The sequence below is a fragment of the Patagioenas fasciata genome, chromosome 3 (assembly GCF_037038585.1).
Source record: "Patagioenas fasciata isolate bPatFas1 chromosome 3, bPatFas1.hap1, whole genome shotgun sequence".
Taxonomy (NCBI): Eukaryota; Metazoa; Chordata; class Aves; order Columbiformes; family Columbidae; genus Patagioenas; species Patagioenas fasciata.
Genome location: NC_092522.1, coordinates 48,618,073 through 48,641,325, shown reverse-complemented (window position 1 = coordinate 48,641,325; position 23,253 = coordinate 48,618,073). Strand labels below are relative to the sequence as shown.

Below are 23,253 nucleotides of genomic sequence, written 5' to 3'. Positions count from 1 at the left end.
TACCATGCTTATCCCAATCTCATGGCTCTTGGACAATATAGAGGCAGTTATCATTTCCTTAAAACCAGAAATGCCTCAAGTGGTGTCTTCAGATTGATTAAGTTTCTTTTTCGGAAGCTCTTTCCTGTGTTCTGAGTCCAGATGAGCTGATTTGAACTCACAAAAATATTTAATTCAGATTAATGCATCTCTACTGCTAAGCTGAATTGCTCTGTTAATAGTGTCCAGAATAGTGAATGACTTGATTAGGAAGAGAAAACCTGATTGATAAACTTATTTTCTTGAAAAGTAATCTGGCTTCTTTGAAGCTGCCTTGCTTTTAAATCATTACTGTGATATTATTTGTGTGTGTCTGTACTCTAAAAACATTTTTCTTTAAAATGTGGTCTCCAACAAGCTTTATCAAATCCTCTTGCTTAAGTTCAACTTTATGAATATTTTGAGATGGAAATTGATATGTTTTCTACAAGTGGATGGTAGTGTTTTGAAAATACCCATCACAGTTTTTAGTCTAGCTCAACTGAAAACAATCATGAGATTAGCAAGCACTGTTTTTTGTCCCTAATTCCCATATCAAAGTTGTTTGTGTTAACTAGATAGAACACATTCTGAGGCAATATGTGTAAAGGCTTGTTTATTAGTAAGGATGAAGTTATCCCCGCTTGACCTGAATTTTTTTCTTTGTTTTGTGCTTTTTCCAGATGCTTCCAAAGCATTTAAATGGAAAATAATTTCTATTTGAACTGCACTAGCATAATTTTATCTTCATGTTTTGTGGTTTATTGCTTAATTTAAAGCAAATCCGTAAAAAGTAAAGGTAGTATTAATAAAATAGTGCTGTTCTTTCAAAAATATATTAACACTACTGACAGTTATACATACATTTTTAAGTTTAGTCAGAAAACTGTGTTGTTCAGTAAAGAAAATTGTGACTTTCTACGTAAAATTATTATAAACATAAATCCATCTATGATTAGTTGCATGAGTATAGCGTTAAGGGTATTATACAAGAAGACTATTGTCATAGCTTTGCTACCTCATTTGAGCCCATTCTGTGTATCCCAGTTGAGCCCCAGCACTTGTACACTTTGTATTTGACTTCCCCTTCCATAAAGGTTGTTATTAAGAGGATTCAACCCTCTGACCCCTCTCTCTATCCTTGTTACATCTTCTTGTGCCAACCACCCACTGTGCACCATGAATGCTCATCAGGAGTTGAAGCAGTAGGCTTCCAGACTCGGTCTGGGAGTTTTATGTAGGTGGACAAAGGAGCTGTGATTGAGGCAAAGAGATTTTTTGCTTCTCTCTCTTTTTTTTTTTTTCTTTCTTTTTTTCCCTTCCAGTGGCAGTACTGTGAGCACTCTCTATTTGAACTCTGATTCAATCTGCAGTGCCTCATCCCATTGGTAATTTGTTCTGGTGTTCTCTATGTCAAATCTCATACAATCTTCATGGAAGTGATGAGACACTCCTTTTAAATCCTGGAATGAAAAGATTTTATTTCCTTAGAAATTCAGAGTTTTGCTCCTTGTTCCGGTTAACAATTTTAAGTGCATGCTACCTTTAATGGTCATTATTTTTATGCAGTATGCTGATACTTTGAAGCAGAACTTTAGTAACATCACTGAATGCTATGGATGGTTGTTGAACTCAAAATCTGTTATTATTGGAGAAAAGGTTTAATTGCTCAGGATAAACAATTAAAGGGAGGTCTTGGAGCTGTAGTTTTGTTCCTCAAGAGCTGGAATTGCTGAGAGGTGCTGATCTCAGCAGATGACCAGAAAAAAGGATTAAAAGCAGAAGACCATCAGTGAGAGAATTAGTAACTAGACTTTCTAAAAATGAACATCAGGGTGAGTAATGGGATGGGTGATTTTTGTTTTTCTTCATTTCTCCAAGTGTGCACACGCCTTCTCTGGAAGGAAGGGGCTTTCTATCTCTTATAATGGATATCACACCCAGATAACATAGAACTGTTTGAAACTTATATCTGAAACTTGATTTGTGGGGGTTTTTTTGAGAGAGATTTTGGTGTTTTTAAGATGTCAGTTATGAGGATGCTTCTGCTAAGGTGGATCTCCTCTCGTCTTTGTGTTTTGTGTTGCATTGATTCTTAAGGCTGGTTGTTTTTTTGTGGTTTTTTTTGTGTTTTTTTTTTTTTTTTTTTTAGGGATCTCTGTTTTTTTTTGATTAGGTCTGCTACAAAGTCTGAAAACGTTGTGCAGGGGAGGGGGAAGAATTTCCATTAAAATTACAAAGGGAAATGTGAAAAATGATAGCAATAAAAAGAAATCTAAACAACAGCATTGAATTGAAATATCGTTTGACTTGTGCTTGGATTGAATGTTCCCTGTTATGCCCTATGGAAAATAACTTGCCTGTGATGAGTTGTGCTGATGCGGCACTAGAAAAAGCTGTTCATACTGAGATGGACCTTTGTGTGTATTGACCAGTTAAGTTTGTGAGGGGATAGTGGTTTGAACTGGAAGCATATTAAGTAATGAAGCTAAAAGAGGATTTTGCTGAAATTATTTATATTGGCTCTTATTTTGAAGATCCAGAGACCTTAATGTCCATGCAGAACAAACAGGGAACGTTCTTTTGTGCCAAGGGATCTTCCCATTTCTGTTTTGCTGTTTTCCCCTTCTTTTCTAACAGCTGTGCATCAGATTCAAAATGAAGCGCCCTGGTACCTCCTAACCCCTCTCTCTGCAGCAGTTCCTGTGCTGTGATATGCCCTGTCGTGCCTCCTTCCCTGTCAGCCCACATTAGGTGCAAATGTCCTGCATGTGCTTTATGGGTTAAGGTGAATGTTGACACTAATGCTACAGGAACATAGGCCGTTTATGTGCATACTTAATACTGTGACTGCAGATAGGCGACACACCTTTGTTAAGTCTTTTTGAAGAAGAGTGAATGGAAGTGGAAAAAAAATAAGGAAAAAAGCAGGTCAGAAGCAGAGCCATGCTGAGAGGATGAGAGGAGTGAGAGCTTGTTTCTGTGATATGTACCAGCAGATTAACTTTCTGGTTTGACCTCTGTAAGTTACAGTCTCTCTTTGAGGTGAGGTAGAGGGCCCCCTTGGTAGGAATTGTCAGTCACAGTCTGTCAACAGATCCACTACCTTGGGTTGCCCTGCCCTCCACAAACTGTAGGCATGTCTCAGATCTCCTTTGGGGAGAGGTGGGATATCCCTGTGCAGGAGGCTGGAATGCAGTCTCCATGAACACAGGCTGTTTCTGGTATTGAGGACATCCCCACTAAGCTTCTGAATCATTCTGGTCCTTCAAGTGACATGATTATCTTACTCATCACCTGTGGTGAAAATGTATGTTGGCAGGATGCAGCATATCCCTTTTTACAGCTGAGGGGTGGAATTTGGTTTCACCTCAGTGATGCTTTTAGAAGTGTAACACCAGAAATTGCCTTAATTTTGGTTTTGTGTTTGATAGGCTTAGGTTGTGGGTCTGTTGAAGCAGTGTGCAGTTTGGAGCAACAAACTGAGCAGTTGAACGCTTGGATTCAGCTCCCGTCTCCTCACACAGTGCCCATACCTTTCTAGATCTGTTCGGGTAACTGTGAAATGACAAAACAGTTCTCTCCTTGAAGAACATCACTTACTTTTTGGGATCTGGCAGCGAATGGTGCTCATTTAAAGGTGGGACGCTGAGCAGTTCCCTGGTGTAGGAACTTCCTTGTGGAGGAGATAAGATGCAGACATTGTCCGAAAACTCCTGAGTAGGGATCATCTGATCCTGGGCAGAACACTGAGTAACCTGAGAGCTGCTCTCTTTTTGCCAGGAGATAATTCCCAAAGGGGTTTTCTATTAATTGTCATAGCCAGTCCAGAAGAAGTTTCACCCCCTCATTGTTTTGAGCAAAAATGGGAATCCTCGCTTTGTTTCACCAGCTGTAGAGGATAAATCACACTTAGAAAAAGCTGAGATTTGCCCTTAAATGCAGTAAGACATACAAGCTGACACTACTCCAAAGCTCCTTGATCTGAAATAGTTGTGGTTCCTATCAACTAGAATTCCCATCGCAGTGGCCAAAGTACATTGCTGCCTCTGTGCTTTTTTTGTAAGAATTTTTTTCCTGAAATAGACTTTTTTGAACAGTGAAGGATTTATTTTTTTTTGTTGTCCATCTGGTCCTTTCCTCCACATCTGGAATGCTGTGATTACCCAATCAATAGCACCAGAGATAATTTAAGAGTCTTAAAAAAACAGCAGAAGCTTGTGGGAAGGATTTATAACCTATTAGGGTGCCTATATGTTTTTCCTCTGCCTAAAGAACCTTTGCATTATTGTGCTGTTTCTCAGGATGAAGGTGCCCTCAAGGAACACAGAAGTTCGTCATAAAAATGTACTTGAGCATTCTTTTCCTAGAAATCGCTCTAAATAAAAGATGCGTGATAAGTTAACACTGAAACTGTGTTTCTTGGACAGTTTAGGTCAAAACACCAGATATTCTTCAAATAATTGACACCGTGCAAGATAAGGACTTTTTGTTAGAGATGAAATGAGTTATATCTATGTTGTATTTCCCATGCTCTAGTAGAAAACAGGTTACATTAACACCTTTCAAAATGGATGCATTCTCAAGACAGTACAAATCACATACAAGAAATCCAGTGTCATTTAATGCCTTGGTTGCTAATTTCTTAGCTAAAGAAGTCAGGAGATAATCAAAGATGAGTCTTTCTAGATTACAAGGTGATTTTTATGGTGGGTGACCGAAGCCCTTTTGCAAGGGTTTCCTTCCATTCTCTTTCATTTTGTCTGCTTCTCCACTCCACTCCTCCTTGCACTGTACGAGCTGGGCAAGTCTGCCCGGCTGTTGGAATCTGGATAATTCCTTGCATGCCAGGCTGATTGCAGAGGGCTGGTGTGCCCCAGGAGTTTGGGGCAGAAGGTGGCACTGTTGACTCTCTGTAGGGCTTGAGTCCCGCCAGGGTGCTCTGAGCTGGAGACTGTCCCCTAGGGTGTCTGCTGCGTAGGATGCTCCTGGTCCTGAATCTTTATGAATGAGAAATTGCTGTTTTCCAAATAGAAAATGGATGACTGTGGTAGTAAATGAAAGCAGGATGGAAAAAGTTTTGAGAAGAGCTCCTCAAACCATTGAGAGTGGATTTTAAGAAATTGTTGAGTAGCCCAGAAGGAAGAGATCATAACTGCAGGCAGTATGAGTAGAAGTGTCAGAGTTTTCCAAAATGACCATACCTGGCCTCCTGTTGTCTATTTGACCAGTTCGCCTGGCCAATAACTGTTCAGATCATCCAATTTGGTGGGAGAACAAGTGTTCAGAACTGTGTTAAAACAATTTATGAAAACAAAAATATGTTAATACTCTTCAAAGAATCATAGCTGTCTAAATGTCAAAGAGCTTCCCACAAGAATATATTTGGTGCAAAGATGTAATTGCAGAAATCAGGGTAAGACAGATATATTTTCCTTTGCTGACATGTTCCACTTCCAGTTTTAGTGAAGCTGTGCTCGCTTCCTGCTGCTGACTGCAGTGTTGTACCCTGTTTAAATATCTTCTAGGGAAGACCAAGGAGAATGAAGCTATTAGAAAAAAATCTGAGGTTCTCTGGGATCATTGGAAATGAATCATTATTAAGCAATTCTGCCTCACAGGTTTTTAGAAAGTGAGTATTTAATTGCTGCTACTCCAATGCATTTTCTTAGAGAATGGTTCCCCTCTGGACATCTCCTTTCTCTTTGGGTAATTTAGTTTTAAAAATGCTGAAAACTGGAATAATGCACAATTAAGAAGTAGTAGATAGACCACTTGTCAGGGAAGTGATAGCAGACTGACAATCTTATTGTGAAACACAGAGAAAGCAGAGAAGCTTTTTTCCCCTCGATACTTGCCCTAACCCTGAGTGGATGCATCTTGAAGACAAGTCTGACACAAATTCCCACACATTTGTGCATCTGTATATGTTAAAGAGAAACTTCTAATGAATGTTTCTGCTGGGATGCAGAATGACAGGTGTTTTTTGGTTTGGTTTGGGTTTGTTTGTGGTTTTTTTGGGGGGGGCGGTTTTTGAGTTGGTTATACAAAATTTGGAGAATTCAAATTCAGCTGAATAGTCCTTTAAAGGCAGAATTTTCTTCACAGTAGATCCTATTGAATATTGCAGTAATATGTTGCTTCTCTACCTCTGTAAATTCATTTGTGCTTGTAATCTAATCCTTCTAAGGCTAATGTGAGCCTTCCTGTGCTGCTAAGTAGGTAGATATAATAAGCAGTCTATTGATTGATGTTACTCTACCTGGTTCCAGAAGCACTTCTTATACCAAATAGCTTTTACTTTGCTGGGCACTCTAGCTCATCTGGTTTTGCTGTTCAGTTTTCATGCAATAGTAAGCATCTTATAATGCTTACTTTCTGAAATATGCATTTTGTTTGTTTGTGTTCTGACAATATATTCATTTTCTTTCAATGGTTTCTGATCTTTCATGTGTTACTGTCTTCCATATAAAACATTTTTTGCCCAGATGAGTATTCATAAGTCCTTGCCAGCTATTTATAATTCACTAAAAGCCTATTTTCTGTTTCACAGGTCAGTTTGCATTGCAGGTAGGGTGGAATCTGTTACGTATTTCTGTGATGTTTTCTCTCAAAAAGCATGCCCAGTGTCCCACACAGGCAGATCTTTTCATTCTCACCACTTTATCCACAATGAGGTTACACATATTTAACCACTCATGTTCACATACCTGGAAGCATTTCACAGAGGAACTTGATTCAGACATCTGAATTAACTTTCCAATATTTCTTTTTTTTTTTTTTTTTTTTTTTAATATGGTTCTACCTGGTTCTGTGTCTATCACAGTCATTCTTTTCAGGCCTTGTCAGAAGCTTTGCTGAGTTCGCCCCTAGAGATCCATTAGGCAGTTGCAAAACAGGTATATATGTGGTACAAAGAAAAGAATTATAAATATTAATGATGAAATCCTCCTCTGTGTCACATCTATATCCATCGTAGTGTATGAGGAACAACCATTCTCATGCAGTTGACTATGAACCCTGTCCGTTGAATGATTTCTTTTTGCGTCAACTGAAATACCATAATTTGTTTTAAGATTATATAATTTTTGAAGTCGCCTAGCTGTTATTTCAAGTATGTTTCTGCAGAGAATAATGATCTACTATGAGTTAGTAATTTACAGAATTAGCAGTTTTATAAGGCAGTTGTTTAGCTAAAATTTCAGAAGTTAACTATTATTCAAAATGATCCAAGGAATGAATCTTAAAGATCATCTTTGGCTGGGCAGAGATGTAGCCCCTGTACTGTGCTTACTTCATGGCTTGATAAGACTGACCTGACTTGACTAGAGAGTTTAGACCAATCAACTGACTTGACTAAAATAATATCCTTTGGCCTTTTCTTTTATGTGATATACTTTGGCTTCATCAGAGTTGTAGTCCTGAGGTAGAACGCCATTAGGATACCCCTTTTCCTCTAGCATCTATATGCTTCCGTTCTAGCAGTTTGATCCAAAGATGCTGTTTGTGGTCTCTCAAGTTTATGAAGTTCATTAACTACTTCCATAGTTGTGTGCCTATATATATATATATATATATCTCCATATACACATACATATACATATTCATGCAGTTTGCCCGAAAGTTAAGTAGTGTCCTACAGTACTTGTTCTGGGAACTTCTTATCTTAATTTCTTGTGGGCCTTCTCTCATCATTATGAAACTATGACTTTTTGGTCTGCGACTGTGGGCTTTGTTGTGCTTGGTTTATCTCTATGGTAGAAACTAAATAGCTTTTCTGCATTAGTTGCATTTTCATGTAAGCAATATATTCTGTGTTAATTTCCCAGATCCTCCAAGTCTTTCTCATACTCACCTGTTCTTTTAAATTGGATGGGGAAGAAAGTGTCTCTGTGGGTTTCTGAGGGTTTCCACACTCCTGCAGGTTAATTTTGCCCTCTCTTTAGAACAGGCTTATTTTGCTTATCAGGCATCAAGGTCGCTGGCATCAGACCACACTGCTGTGAGCTGAGGCATTCTGGTCTCTCCCACAAGCAAAGCCAAACTTCTTTTAAGAGGTACTTAGCCCAAGAAGGGAGAGGATTTCCTAGAATTTTAATCATACCCCTTATGTTTTCACCCAAACTAATGTGCTTTAGAGCTGTGATAATTGACCTGATGTTCTGTTTTTAGATTTGTGGTAGTAACCCTCAGAGCTAATTTACACAACGTGCTTTGAACTGAACTTGGTAATGCAAATATAATGTCCTATTAGCAAACTATGAATAGTTCCTACTGGGATTTGTACAATGATTCTGAGCTCATTATTGCTGTCATTCAATACTGTGGATGAGTACAGGAAAAAATAATTAAACAAAATAGTACTTTAAATCCCAAAAGGAATGTAAAATCAACAAAGATGAAAACCCAGAAGTCTTAACTTGTGTTTAATATATACACCCTGTGGAAAGGGAGAGGGAAACATGGGTATGTGTTAAACACTCGGCATAGCTGCCCAGCCTAATTGGGTGGAAAAACTGATACCCAGTGAATCATGTATTTCCCCCCAATGATTCCATATTTCTCTGAATTTAAGACTGATAATGTTACATGGAAAATGGTATAAGAAGTATTTTCTTCTAATCCTCCTTTAAATATAAGTCATTTTCCAAAAGTGTTGCTTGGGGATTTAGCTGTGTGACTCTTACTGATATCACTGGAAGTTCCACGGCTAAAATGCACAAACAGTGCTTGCATTCCGGTGCTGTAGAAGCATTGCTGTGTGAGCATTTCTCATTGCTATAATGTGAACTAGTGTAAGGAGCAAAATCTATGGGAGACCTTAAAGTTCAGAAAACTGTTGGATGTTTCTCAACTCTGCATAAACTTCCAAGTCCACTTGTGGATGTTTTGGCCCAGCCTTTAAAATTCAGTTGAGCAGGGGAGGAGGGGGTGGAAGACAGGCAAACCACTCTGTCCAACTGACAGTCAGCCAAGCAAAGAAGCGGCAGCTCAACTGAAAAAATGTTGTCCAATCTGGTGCTCTGTAGCACTTGGCTCTACTCAGATTTGAACAGAGTGCCCTAGAAAGTGGCCTGCAATATGCTCATCAGCTGCAGACCAGCTCAGACCAATGGAGTTCCCCTTGGGCTCTGTTCTTTCAGCAGCACTTTACAACCTGCTCTTCATTATGACTTTTTTTTTCTAACCTATTTGACTCTATCCACTTCTCTTTCTGGAACCAATCCAGTCTGTTCCTGGGCAAAGTGTCTCTCTTACGCTGTTCACTGCCCAATGATTAGACCAGATACTGAGCAGGAAACCCAAGTCATCCTCTCTGTGTTCAGGCTGTGAGACTGGTGGAAAATTTCATTCCCTAGGCATCACAGCCCAAACTTTTTGTGGTCCAGCTGGTGGCTTGCAGACAATTCCATCTACCTGGTCACCTTTTCCATGGAGGAGAGATGAGAAATGGCTGGATGTTGTTTGAAGAAGGGATGGATTTCTCCTGAGACTGGCCAGAAAAAGTAAGAGCTATTGCTGCTCTTGCACCCTTGTGAGATGAGAAGGTTGAGAGAGGAGTTAAAATCCTAATTTTGTATGTATTGGAGCAGCCTCATAATACTGGTGATGCTTTTGCTATGGGTTTTGGGATATCCTGGAGATTTGGACCTTGACTTTTACCAGAGTTGGACTTCTAGCTTATGTCTTCAAAACTTAATATCTTAAAACTTTTCAGGTACCACTTGAAAAATAGTTTGGGTCAGGAAGATTAGATCAACTAAGCATGTGAATTCATACCTAAAGAACATTTGGTATTAGAAAATGTTAAATTAAGCTACTGTAGGAAGAGTCACTGGGAAGTTATTTCAACATTACCAGAATGACCAGTAAAATATCCGCAAAGTATCGACCTGGGAGTCCTTATCAGATTGTGCTAAAAGTTTTATTTTCTGCCAGGAACTTAAGCACTGGAAGTTTGATATGGAGAGCAAAACCAGAAGTAAAATTCCCTGTGGTAATGAATGATTTACAGCTTAAGTGAAAGAGTAAATCTGACAAGAACTGAAAAAAGATAAATTTGAAAGGCAGAGGACTGGAAAGAAAAAAGAAGAATGGACGAGAAAATGAGACACAAACAATGTAGACTTAGGAATCACAGAAGGAGAAAGCTGGGGTAATATGGCAGACAAAATGTACAAAAAAGAAAGTCATAGTCTAAAGTCAAGAAAAAGTGTCAGCTGCATCAGACATGGTTATTTTCAGTGGATTTTTTTTAAAGAAGCCACTGCATTAAAGCCTTTTGCAGCTTTGAAGAATGAATACACTCATCCTACTTACAATATAGCAATGCTGAGACTCCATGTGAAGGGCAAGGTCTTTAATTCCCTTCCTTTATGTACATTACTCAAATAGAGGTCTTAGAGTTTAATTCACATAAAAGATTTTCTATTGATGCTGTAACTGTCTACTTCAGTCTAGAAAGAGATTCTGAATTAGTAATAAGGTTGCTTTTTTTCATCATCTCTCTAAGCAAAGTATGAAATAAGTATCTTTTTTTTCTTTTTTTTTTTTCCTTCCCCCCTCCCCCCCCCCCCTTCCAAAAAAGTGGTTGCAGGGAGCTCACGTATTTTATAGTTTATCCAGATAAGGGGAAGATGCAGATTTCTGTCTGGCTCTGGTGACAGAAGAGGTTATCAAGGAAAAAAATACATGAAATACAGAGTAGCATAGGTGGAAACTGCATGGTCATCTGCAGCGTAGTAGGTTTTTTCTTCTATTGGAATGTACTTGGAATCACTTGTTTATTGTGCAGTTGGAAGTGATGTGTGCAACTTATTTATAAAATGTACTTTATCATATTATATGAAGTCTTATGCCTTATGTTTCTTTCAAGTGCTCTAGTGTGGTAGAGTTTTGCACTGGAGAGCTAATAAGAAAGCTAACAAAGATTTTGTAGCGTGAGCAATGTTTTTAAGTCAGCCAATTTAAATTAATGATCCCGTCTTGAAAGCAGTTCAAAAAAAGTCTGTCCACTCAACAGCGCGCACTTGTTGTCTGTGGCTCTGCCCTTTTGGGCGCTTGGGATTAATATGAGCACTTAATGCATATACATTCCTGTAGCTACATCTGTTTTGCTCAGCTGCTGTAATTTTCCCAGTTACCTTTTGTAAATCCCTGCTCCAGCTTTGTATGTTAGTAACAGAGAGCCTTTTAAGGTGTCACTGCATGTTCCTGGTCAAAAGCGTCATGTTTACATTGATATGTCAAATCGAGCCAAATATTACTGATGGGTTTAATGAAACTCAGAAGCAGTTGTGTGCAGGTTGTGTAACACCAGGAGGAGGAGGCCAGGGCAAAGATTATTAAGGATTAAGGAAATAGATATATTAAGGCTGTCTGCTTTAATCCTTGTGCCTGGAATGGCTACAGAACAGGCTCTGTGTGGCCCCTCTGCTGGGCAGCTTCACGTTTTTTCCTGTTTAGAAGCCTGTAATTGCTTTGCAGACAAGATGCCTGGTATAGCCAACAGTGGCCAAATAATTCATAGGGGGTTTCTGAAAACTGCAGTGTATCAGACTATGTGGGGCACTTTGCTTCTCTGTATCACTGCTCATTGTCAGCTATTTTTCAAAAAAGAAATTGCTGTTTCTCTGTAGTTTGAAAACCTGGTCTAGATCCTTGGAGAGAACAGCAGTGCAAAAATGCAAGTTAGTGCTATTTGCAGTTATCGTTTGTAAGCTTTGGTACAGGAAGTCACTGCTTTATTTGATGTCATTTCAAGGTTGTTAAAAAATAGCTTGCAGTGCTGAATAGTCCTTTCTTGTTGCTATTGCAATTTGTATTACTTCTAACCTTCAGTATCTACCTTTGAGCTCTACTTTGCTTTCCTTAAAATAATCTGAAGGACTGATGTCTTAGCAGCCATTTGTTCTACTGGAGTGAAGATAAGTGTTTTTCTTTGTCGGTGGTAACTCTGGCCTTCTTTTACTACTTTTTTTTCTTCGTTGCTTTTCAAGGCACTTATAGTTGTATTCGACTTTCCCTTTCATCTGTTTTATTAGCCAAATTCTATGAGAGCATTTGGGAACAATTTTTTGTTGTTGTTCAATTGGTTTTTTTTGTTTTGGGTTTTTTGTTTGCTTTGGTTTTGTTGTTGTTTTTTCTTTTGTTTTGGTGTGGTTTTTGTTTTGGGTTTTGTTTTGGGTTTTTTTGGCTGTGCTCCAGTGCTGCATTTTTGTTCCATAAAGAAGTTTTGAGCATAAATATCTTCTGCATTAAATAATTGTATTTGTTGAAGTACAAAGTGTGTTTTATCCTCTGGCTGAGGGCTGTCTCTCTGTAGGTGCCTGAGCTCTTGCTAATTTGTATATCCTGACTAGCAAACATGTTGAGCTGGAGAGAAGGTAATTAGCTGTATTAAGACTAGCGTGAAATTTTGCAGAGTCCTTTTGAAAAAAACAATTCTGAGGGTGTTAGGGTAATTCAAAGAAATCTTTAACCATCTTTCCTTTGTGACCTTAAATTAAAAAGCCAAAGTGGGTTCCTCATTTAATAAAATTTTTTTATTGCAATTCAGGGACTAAAACATTAGGTGTAATACTGAATACTGAGAGTTCAGCTGAACATCTGCTATGGGAGATCTTACACCAACTACTGTATGTTTTAGAAGCCTTGATGTTGAACGGTTGTGACATACGTCCTATGGTCTATGGATCATCCCTATTAGCCATAAGCCAAAAACTCAATGATGATTTCACTTGTCTTATAGTTTGTCTCCTGAGACCAAAAAAAAAATAGTTTGAACAGTTTCTGCTTTTCATAATGTAGGCATTAGGTGGTGTCAGTTATTGTCATGGAGCTTAGCCTCTGCATAAAGCCTAATTGTTCTCTGTTGTTTGTCTTGGATAGCTGCATAAATGGCTCATTCTGGGCCTTTTTGTTTTATCTAACGGTGTTAAAATAAATCTTACTTTCAGGAAAACGTTGTGGCAGTTCAAGTCACAAGTTTGAACTCTCTTGGTGCCTATGCACATATCGTGTCTGGTTGCCATGTTAGTTTGTGTAATGGATTCCAGATGATCTCTTGTGACTGCTGACAATCCACAGAGGGTGAGCTGGACACATGGCTCCCCTTGATGTTCAGGCTTTGCTTTGTGAGGAGAAATGAGAAAAAAGAATTGGAGCAGTCTGGATGAACAGCTGGTCAGCAGAGGATTGAAGTAATAGGTTGCAAACAGGCAGAGAGGGAAACCAGGTAAGAGAAAATGTGAAGAAAATATAAGGAGATTGCTCTCTCCCCAGCTCTGCCTTCCCCTTCATTTCTCCCAAATTGCTCAGTGGAGAATGGAAGGGAAATAGGAATGGAAAGGGAAGGGAAACTTTCCTCATGTTTTTTGGAGAGGGTATGATACTTTCAGCGCTAAGGTGCATTGATAAATGATTGTTTCAGGTAAACACTCACTTGGGCAGCTGTAGAAGCTAGTAAAACTGTTAGGAGGGTCCTATCTGTGTGATGGGATGGAAGAGTAAAACTCAATCCTCACATTGTCCATAGGAGAATTCAGGAGCTTTCTGCCCCTGCGGATGTTCTCAGTGCAAATAGAATAGAATAGTTCAGTTGCAACTTCAGCATCGTTCCAGAAATGGTGCTGTGCAGTCATGCTGGAGTTAAAAAATGCACATGGTTTCATGTCTCAACTAATTTTAAACAAAGTGAAACCTGTCTGTAATGGAGAAAACCTTTCTGGGAGAAGGTGGCTTCTTTGTCAGCAGTGCAAAGCAGAGGGATAGTTTGGGTTCGGGGTTGAGTGCAGCTTCCCCAGCACTGAGAGCATCGCCGTCTGGTGCCAAGCACAGTGAAGAGGCAGTAATGGTTTTCTCCAGATCTGCAGCCAATTTAAAGCTCCTTTTGGTGATCCCCAAACACAGCATTTGTAGCTTTTGAGTAATTTGTGGAAAAGTAACCAAACCTGTGGTAGGGGGTCTGCACCTGGCCTGTGGTTACTGCAGAGGTGGTATGAGCAGGAGAGAATGTTAAGTTGGAAAGCCTGGAGCCTGCTCCAGACCCATGGCTGGACACGTGGGTGGTCTTGAACTAATCACTTTATAACCTTTCCTACACTTTATGTAGCCCTTTAAAGTGTTGAGGCACATCTGTTGTCATCTAACTTCAGTGTTCTGGTCACTGCTGGGACAACATTTCACCTCCAGCCCCTTTAATTCAGAAGTGATGTGCTTGCTTTAATATTGCATAATAAAACAATTCATAACATTTCAGCTGATTTTTTTTAAAGGTATATTATTTATTGAAAGTACTTATAAAGCAATTTGCCTCCTTCCCCCTGCTGTGTCCTTCATGTAGCTGTGTGTCTGGCACACCAGATTTTAAAGAAATCTGAAAGAAGCTTAGAAACCCTGTCAGGGTGGCATAATTCCTTCAATATAGGCAATTTTGTCATCACAGATCTTGAAGGGTCACCTGTCTCTTTGGATGAAAGGTACCACGTACAATGAAGAAGGTTCAAGAGGTAAATTCTGGGAATGTCTGTTTTCAGATTTGCTGTTTTATGCAGGGTGGTTCCCCCCACCCTCCTCTTCTGCTCTGCAAACCTTTTATGCCATGCCCAGAGAGACAGAATTGTAAGTTGTTAGAGGCAGAGCTGCTGGCACTTCCTGTCATTTCTCTTTTTTAAGATCTAGTTTTCTGGTTTTTATTTCTGTGTCAAACTTCCGTTCACACTGAGATTTTCTATGCCTTATATCTGGCCTGACATCTAACCCAAGGGCAGGACGTGGCCTCTCTGTTGAAATCAGTAATTTCCATATACTTTATATGTTTAGCTTTTAATTTTTTACATCAAAGGCAGGGTCCCACTTGACTCATTGCAGGCTCATTTTTGCACCAAAGCCTGCAAATCAAGCCAGCTGTAAATACGTTGAGGCAAAGAGACAAGCAGATGGAGCATGTTCATTGCCTGCTTCTGCTGTGTGTTGAACAGTGCTGTCTCTCCAAATGAGCTGGTACTTGGCCTTTCTGGGGTTTCCTAAAGAAAGCAAGCTGGTTGTCTTGGGTCCTCCAGTGGCCACCCACTCCCAGCATGTCTGGAGGCTCAACTGTACTCTTCCTCCTGTTCAGGATGTACCCACGAATTTGAGAGAAAGTTAACAGTGGACCGTTTGTGTCAACAGCCACAAAGGGAACTTCCTGAGGAAGATGAATTGTTCACTCCGTACTTTTCCTCTTTTCCTGTTTCAGTGCAGCAAATGTGGGAAAACGCTATGTTGTCTTGTGTTCTGCCAGATTTGTTTTTCTTTATTACTTTTTGTATATTTTTATTCTCGTATTTTTACATAGATTGATGGTGTGAAGTGGAAGCTGGCACCATGCTTTAAGGTTTTAAATGTAAGAGTAAGCAAAATATTTTAAGACAGTGATGCTAAAGCTAGATCCTTCAATTCTTTCTTTCTATATATCAGAAGAGCTGCCCTATGGTATCAGAGCAGTTGACTGTCTAGCGCTGGAGAGGCAACAGAAGCCAGTGGTGGAAATATTCATACAGACAAGATGCAACATGGTGCATCCCTCTGAGAGCCCCCGTCCTCTTATGGGATGATATTATGATAAGATCAACATTACCTGATTACCCAGTGGTTGCTGCATACTCTCCTCTGTGCAGAGGGACCAAGGCTTGTCTGGCAGCCCTGCACAGTGCAGCCCTGCTGCATTCACACAGCGCAGTCCCAGCAGAAATGCTGTGCTTGAGCTCCCTGCTGGTGGCATGTCACCGCCAAGAACAGCTTTGCTTTGCTGTGGCAGGACCATATTCTATTTGCCAGACCCAGATGTTTCCAGCAGGAGGAAAAAAACCTTGTGTTTGTGTTATGGAATCATCTCCTATTTGGCAGATAGTATCTCCAACTCCGTTGAGTTAGACTGGGTTACATCTTTAAATGTGGGTCTTTAATTTCATCATGTTCGGTACCAATTTTTGTCTTCACAGTTCTTTGTGTAGTCTTCCTATTCACAGAATAGCCAATCCATTTAGTCTCCTCCTAAATTTTGGCCACCTCCTCTCTGGTGTCTTTTTTTTTTTTTAATTTTGTGCAGTTCTGTAATGATATTTTGAGGATTAGCACATTCCCTAGAACAAACCACAACTGCTGAAAGAGACAGGTAGTGAATATGTATCTTGGTATTTACTTCATTACTGGAAGACAGTCAGTAAACCAGAATAGAATTTGGTTGATTGACTTGGCCCATAATGTTAGCTTTTTTGGACTATTTGCACACCTTTATTGAGCCACCTATTTGCCTCACTTTAATCCTGGCCTTTTCTGTTCTTTTTACTTGAGTTCCCTGGGAATAATGCACTGCAGAGAGGCTGTTGTTCTTTACGCAGAGCTGCTTCTTTGAGTTTTTCCCCACTGTCTGCAAGATGCAAAAATCCTTGCCATTCTGTGATCCAAAATCTTGTTACTGGGGCTTGATAAATCATCTTGACGTGTAGTTGAGTAGCTGAGATGTCATCTCTGAAGTTTGACTGTCTTTTCAAGTTAACCTTTAAATATATTAAAGCCTTTCCATAGTTTTTCAGACAATGTCACACATTAATGCAGCACATCTTCCATGACAGAAAAGATCAGATAATTTCAAATAAGCATGTTCTGCTTTCACTTCTCTCGTAGCATTAATAATAATTTGTACATTAAAAGAAAATAGGTTGCTTGCCCTGTCACTGTTCTGTCAGTCTTTTCTTAAGAGCCAAATCTCATCCCAGATCTTTAAGTCAGGCAAAGTTTTCATTGAAAGCAGTGGGACTTTTGCTCTACCTGACTAATAAAGTGTTTGAGAAGGAGTGTAATGCTTGTGGATCAGAGAGACTAGGTGTGTAGGCTTCCGGTTTGTCATGCAGTCAGGTACTATCTTACCGTTCTTTTCATGCTGGGTCTAGATCTGCTAGCAGCCATTGCAGCTGTTCAAATGTTTAATTTTGTGTCAAAATATGTGTCACTATTTACTACCAAAAAGAAGGGGAAAAAAAAAGGGGGGGGGAGGCGGGGACTGGAGGGAAGCAGGCTGGAAGAGTTAGAAAAGAAATAATGCCTTTTAGAATGAAAGGCAAAAAATTAACTTTGGGCTTTGTATCTCTGGGACTCAAGACGTCTAGCTGTAGGCTGGCATTTACAAACTTCAGTGATACGACTGCCTATATTTTCAGGCACCTAATTCAATTTCTGTTCTTCTGAGGTGCCAAGCATCCACATCTGGAGCTTCCATATGGACACTGGGTTCAAGGTTTCTCCAATCAGGTATTCAGTTTTAGAAAGATTTTGAAAATATTGATGACAGAATGCAAAGCATATGTCATGGCCCATAGGTCTTTGTAATTTCAATTTCTGAGGGCCAAGACTGAAGGATAAAAATGACGATACACCTTTATGTGCTGGCTCAAATAATGTTTGTAAGTAAGAGAAATAGCATCACTCCAGTGGGACTGCTTTCAGGTGGAAAACAAGTGATGTTATTTTGAAAGAACTCTGTATACATTAATTACTGGAAGAGATTTATGCAGCTGCTAGAGGAGGAGCTCACTGCTGCCCTTCAGCTCTTTCTGACCAGGACTGCTTCCAAGACTAGACTTTGCTGCTGAAATCAGGAAGAAAAATATATGATAAAATAAGAGAAAGAAATGCTGAATCACTTTTCTTCAATTGAGTTTTCACCAGAAAAGTCTATTTTTAATCTTAGCAAATACCCTGGTGTCTGATCTTCCATGAGTATTTATACTTTTTTATTTTAATAGCTCCCCTCAAGGCCAATATGACCTAAGCATGTAAATCACCAAAGAAGTGATGAAAAAACAATCCCACTTACTTAAACGTAAAAAAAAAAGGCATGTTTATGCAGAAAAGAATCTCATAATTTTTTTAATCTGTCGTTTAGTACTTTCTTAGCAAGATTGAAGGCCTGCAGAGCTTCCTGTTTGCATTCTTTTGCTTTGAAGTGAGGGTCAATAGATTCATTAAATTAGAACAAAAAATCTGCTAATTTGTTGCTTGCTTTCTATTTCAAATGGATAATCTAAAAGGCTGAAAGCATTTGTGTATTTCTTGCAGTGCTCCTTGCAGTTTGTTACGAGGAAAATAACCTCTATCAAATTTTTAAGCAGTATTTTCCTTCCAGCAAAATCTTCATGTCAGAGCTCTTCCAATTACATGTAGAAGGTGGCAGGGAGACAAAGCTAGACTGGGTACCTTCTCTTTAAGCAGCAAAGTTTGCATGTCTTTTAATGTAGTTAAAACATTTGACAGGAGAGAGTAGAGTTTTGTGATGTGAGGTGATTTCCAAATGAGTGTTAGCTTTCTACTGACCTACTTTTGGCTAGTGGTATATTCTTGTCCATTGAATAATGCTGATGTATTAAGCTGTGTGCTTCAAGGGCATTGTAGAATTGCATGTAGGGGCAGGACGGAACTGTGAAAGTGCGAATTATTCTATTAGATCATACCCAATTAAAAAGTGACAAGCCCAGCAGGAGAAATTGAAAGAAAGGTTTATCTTTCATGTAACATAAGAAGTCACTATATCGGTTAGAAACAAAGTGAGTGTGAAACAGATTCTCCGCCTCTTGTTATCCCTCTCCAAAAATTAATATCTGCTGACTTTATTATCTGAAAGAATAAGCCCCTGAGTTGTAACAGCTTATGCTGAGGGACATTATGACAGTGGCAGGAGAAGGGGAAGTACAGCAGCCGTGCACCTTTAACTCTCCACTATCAAAGCCTGAAGCACATTAGGGATTGACGGGCAGGGAGTTTGGAAAAAGTGGGTAGTTTATATAAAACTGTAGTGTGTCATTAAAGGAAGACTTGCAGTCTTGCAGGCTCTCCACAGTTTGGCAGGAAGCGTAGGAATAAAAGCAAGGTGAAGAAACTGGGAACTTCTGCTAAGCCCAGTAGTTGTTATAAAACTGCTACAAGCTAAAGAAACTTCTCCATTCTCCAGTGCCATTGCAAAAATCCTTATACAACCTTTTGCGTAACATTCACCAGCGCTCTTCTAGTGGTGAGATGGTTCTGGGAATGTATAAATAAATGCAGTTGTCTATGTCCAATGCAGTCTTCCAGAATCCTGCTGGCTCAAGATGTTGCATTGCAGAACCTGGTCCGATGGTGAACATGGATCAAAGATGTTATGCATAAAATTGTGGTGCTTTCTGGAGTACTAGGATTGTGGTGGTGGGTTGGTTTGTTTGGTTTTTTTTTGCTAAGCTGATAAACTCTCTCATAAAATAAACAACAACAACAAAAACAAAAAGTGAATTAGCTTTGCAAAATGTGTCCTTTATTTGCTATTGGGATGCAGACCACTTCAGTGATGTGTGGCTGCTGTGTGACCAGGTGACCACCATCTTCTGCAGACAGTCCATGTTGCATTGGCCCTGGTGCTTGCTGCTAATGGCATTACCTGAGTGGCTTCAGTTAGTGAACTGCTGTGCACAGCTGATTTGCTTATCTCTGAGTTTTCAGATTAGGCTTTTGTGTGTGATGTTCTACTTTGTGAATGAAAAAAAAAAATACAAAAACTAAAAGACAAAAGAGAGAAATACATGAAGGACTAGATATTTGCAAGCTGTGCTTGGAGGTGTTGTATTGTAGGAAAGATAGGGGGAGATGAATGGGTAAACTCAGAGGGTGCTTTATCCATGCAGCAAGCTTTGCCCATAAAACCAGTACTGCTCTGTAGAATGGATCTCCATATATAATATATATTTAATTGGTGTACGACGAGTTAAGAGTTTAAAGGTGAGCAACTGATTGACAGTCCTACTAGACTTGGAGTTGGCAAGCAGATGTTAGGGAGGCAAAAAAAAAAATCATAATATGAAAATTATTATCCTCTAAAAACCTCTGTTTTCCTGGAGGGGATTTACCTTTTCCCCCATTCATACCCATGACGGAGAACCAAGGGTCATCCAAAATAATGGGTTTATTATTGTGTGTTATGGTAAGTAGTTGATCGGAGTTTCTTCTGAGTGAAGAAGTGGTAGGGACTCATATACAGGCAATATTGAGGTCTGAACAGAAATCTCTAAAATACTAAACCACAAAAAAACAACCCAAATTTCATAACAAGATTGAGTGGCAATTCTTCCCATTCCGTAGTGTTTCAGTTCTATCAGAAGTTTGATACAAGATTCATAATATTTTAGAGGACTGAAGAATTAGACTTACTTGTGTGCTTCTCCTGAAGGTAAAGGAGAGGACCTAGCTGTGTAGGTTTTCCGGGTGTCTGCAGTTTTGTTTGTTTGGTGGTTTTTTGTTTTGTTTTCATTTGTTTGTTTGTTTGTTTTTGTCAAGAGGAAACTTCTACAAACTCTGGCTTTGTTAGTCTCACCATTTTTCTGGCATGACCAAGATATATTAATGTAATACACATACAATACACGTTCAAGAAAAAAAGGGAGAAGACACCCACACTGTGATTGTGGAAAAGATTAATGGAATTCTCATTTTAACTGATATATGTAAAATTTGTGGGTAAGAGATAAGTTGGTTAAAAACAAAACAAAACGAACAAACAAAAAAAACCACCCTAAAACACACACGCACGAAAAAGAAAAAGGCCCCAAACCAATAAACCAAGAAAACTGTAAAGTTATGCCACTACCTAACTTTGACTTTTATTTTGCAGTAACCAGCATAAAAGAAAATGCTGAAAAGTACATGGAGTTGCTGGAGGATAAACTACATAGGTAAGGATGATGCCACGGTAACCTTTTAAAGCTTAAAAATGCTTTTTAATGCAGTACTGACATGCATTCAAGTGCTAGGGAATGCTTTGGAACCTGCATTAAAATAACACTAAAACCAATTCCAATTTGGAAATCCTGTCAGTGTGATTGTTAAGATCTCTGTTCATGGCTATGGCAGCTTTGCCACCAGCCTGCCCATGGATGCTGGTAAGAGAAGGAATTGCTGTGTTCTGTCATGTGTCGGAGGGCTCTGGAGCAGCCTTGTTACGGCCAGAGCACAGGGATGGTGTGGGCGGCTGCTGTGCATCACTCCAGCTGCAGGTGCGGGAATCCATGATGTGAGCTCTTGAACACCCGGAAGCCCTGAAGTATCGGGGATGTGAAAGCTGGTTGAAAAATTGCCCATCTGTTCCTATGCAAAACCTAACTGAGCAGAGCCAAGGGATCCCTTACCAGAATTCTGGGTATCTTTTAACATGTAGTGACTCTTTATATAGCAGTTTTGAAAGAACACCACTTTGGGGAATTGTGGAAAGCAAATAGAAACGAAGACAACAATGGAGATATTTTAAGAACTGAATGAAGAATATACTTATTTTTATGCCGCCCCCCCCCCCTTTTTTTTTTTCAGAAAAAAAAAAAGCTAACACTTGTAGCGTTCTTTGTGTGAAGATCACCCCTCAAAATTTAGGCTGCTCTTTGAGACTTGGTTAGCAAATGTTGCAGTGCTGTTGTAATGGAATCTTCTGTGGTAGTGGGACTTTGCCTTGGACAAGTATATTTATATGGAAGAAAGCTTTCATAGACAGTAATTGGAGTTTGTGTCTTAATAAAATGCAACCCACCAAATTAGCATCACTTCCATTTCTATCATGAAGCCGGTATAATTAAGAAACTTGCTGCCCTTATTATTTTTTGTTGTATTGGTAAAGAGAGGGTTCTAGATCTTTTAGTTTTGCTCATAGTTTTGAATATAGACCTGTTTATTTTGCATAACTTTTAATTTAGAAGTAGCTCAGAGCTGAATGAGAAGTGATGCAAACAGACCTCGAAAGAATAAGCTGTGTTTCTGTGTCCTGCCTAATCCCTCTCTTAATAACACACTCCAATCCATAAGTGTAAGACAAGTCTTAGGAACTTGCTCTGTAAATCGTACTCTTTTTTAAAAAAAATAAAAGATATAACAACTTGTATTGGTGCTTCTGGGCTATATGGATTTAACTAACATATCAGACTTCCAGAAACAACTAAATTAGAGAATCTGATTAGACATTTTTTCCTCCTTCTGAGAATTTATCAAATAGAATTTGCAGTTGTGGTTTGATTTATTTTATGTCTTTATATATAATTTTTGGGTTTCTACCCCAACTTTTCTGCATCTTTTTTTTAATTGCACCACATTTTTATGTGTCTTGATAGGTGTTGTTAATGAACTTGCAGCATGCTTTTTTCCCCTCTTTGTTCCATTTGTGGGAGAAATTTCCATGTTGAATTGCTGGTATTCATCATGCTTCTTTGGGGAGTATCATTTCAGAGGAATAATTAAAAGTTTAACCCTCTGTTTGGCACTGCTTTATATTTTGGAAGCATTTTTTAATGAACAAGTAGTTGACCATTTCAAGCTTCTCTTAGCATATTTAAGAGTTGTCGAATATTGTAGTATAATTTGTTGCTTTTCCATGCCAAGGGTTGCCTTTCTCAGTACCGCACAGACCTGTACCTGTTTTGGTCTATGTTCTCCATTGCAACCAGGCTACAGGCTTCAAAGTTTTGCTGTTGGGGTCTTCCCAGCTTTTGCTGAGGACACAAATGTATGAAGTCCGAGTACATCGTTGCAGCTGTACTGGTGCTTCTGACTTGTACTTCAGAGCTTGCCATCAGCTTCTCTGTCTCCAACAAACTGTGGCAGTGCTCCCAAGCTTCTAAAGTTTCCCTTCCAGCCCTTAAGAATTAAAAACAACAACAAAACTCCCTAAAACTCACTAAATAAACCCAGCAAAGAACTCCACAAAAAACCCACCACAGTGCTGGCCAAGCCTCCAGATGGCGAAGATTCAGTCCTGAACCAGTGACAGTTTTCCAATATGTACAAGTGGTATTATTCTAAAAATAGCTTATCCCAAGTAATAAAGGGCTAAGAATGTCTTTTAATATTGTGGGAAGAGAAAATCTCTAATGTTTTTACCAGAAATTCTTCTCTAAAATACTACATCTTTATGATCTTTTTATATTTATGCTAATAAAGTGGTTATAGATGCTTGTTTTTTTAAAGATTCTTTGGACTTTAATTAATTCACTATTCCTGCTTTACAGCTGGAGTAATTAAAAAAAGTAAGCAAGAGCACAAGAGACCTCCCCTCGCCTTAGACAAGAAGCTTGAGAGACTCTTTTTTTTTTTTTTTTTAGGTCTTCATACGGATGGTCAGATTGCTTCTTTATATATATTGTAACCTAAAGAAAGACTCTCTAAGCAAAGCTTAAAGAATAAGTTTCAAGT

The 23,253-nt window shown here is 39.1% G+C and overlaps 1 protein-coding gene across 10 annotated transcripts in view; it reads left to right on the top strand.

The window, feature by feature from the left end:
- Window positions 1–23,253, top strand: part of DISC1 (DISC1 scaffold protein) — a 203,721-nt gene that overhangs the window by 136,052 nt on the left and 44,416 nt on the right. For all 10 annotated transcript variants that reach the window (XM_071806308.1, XM_071806310.1, XM_071806305.1 and 7 more), the window contains one exon: window positions 20,696–20,756. In XM_071806308.1, coding sequence (XP_071662409.1) covers window positions 20,696–20,756 — 61 coding nt within the window. The remainder of the gene's footprint in view (window positions 1–20,695; window positions 20,757–23,253) is intronic.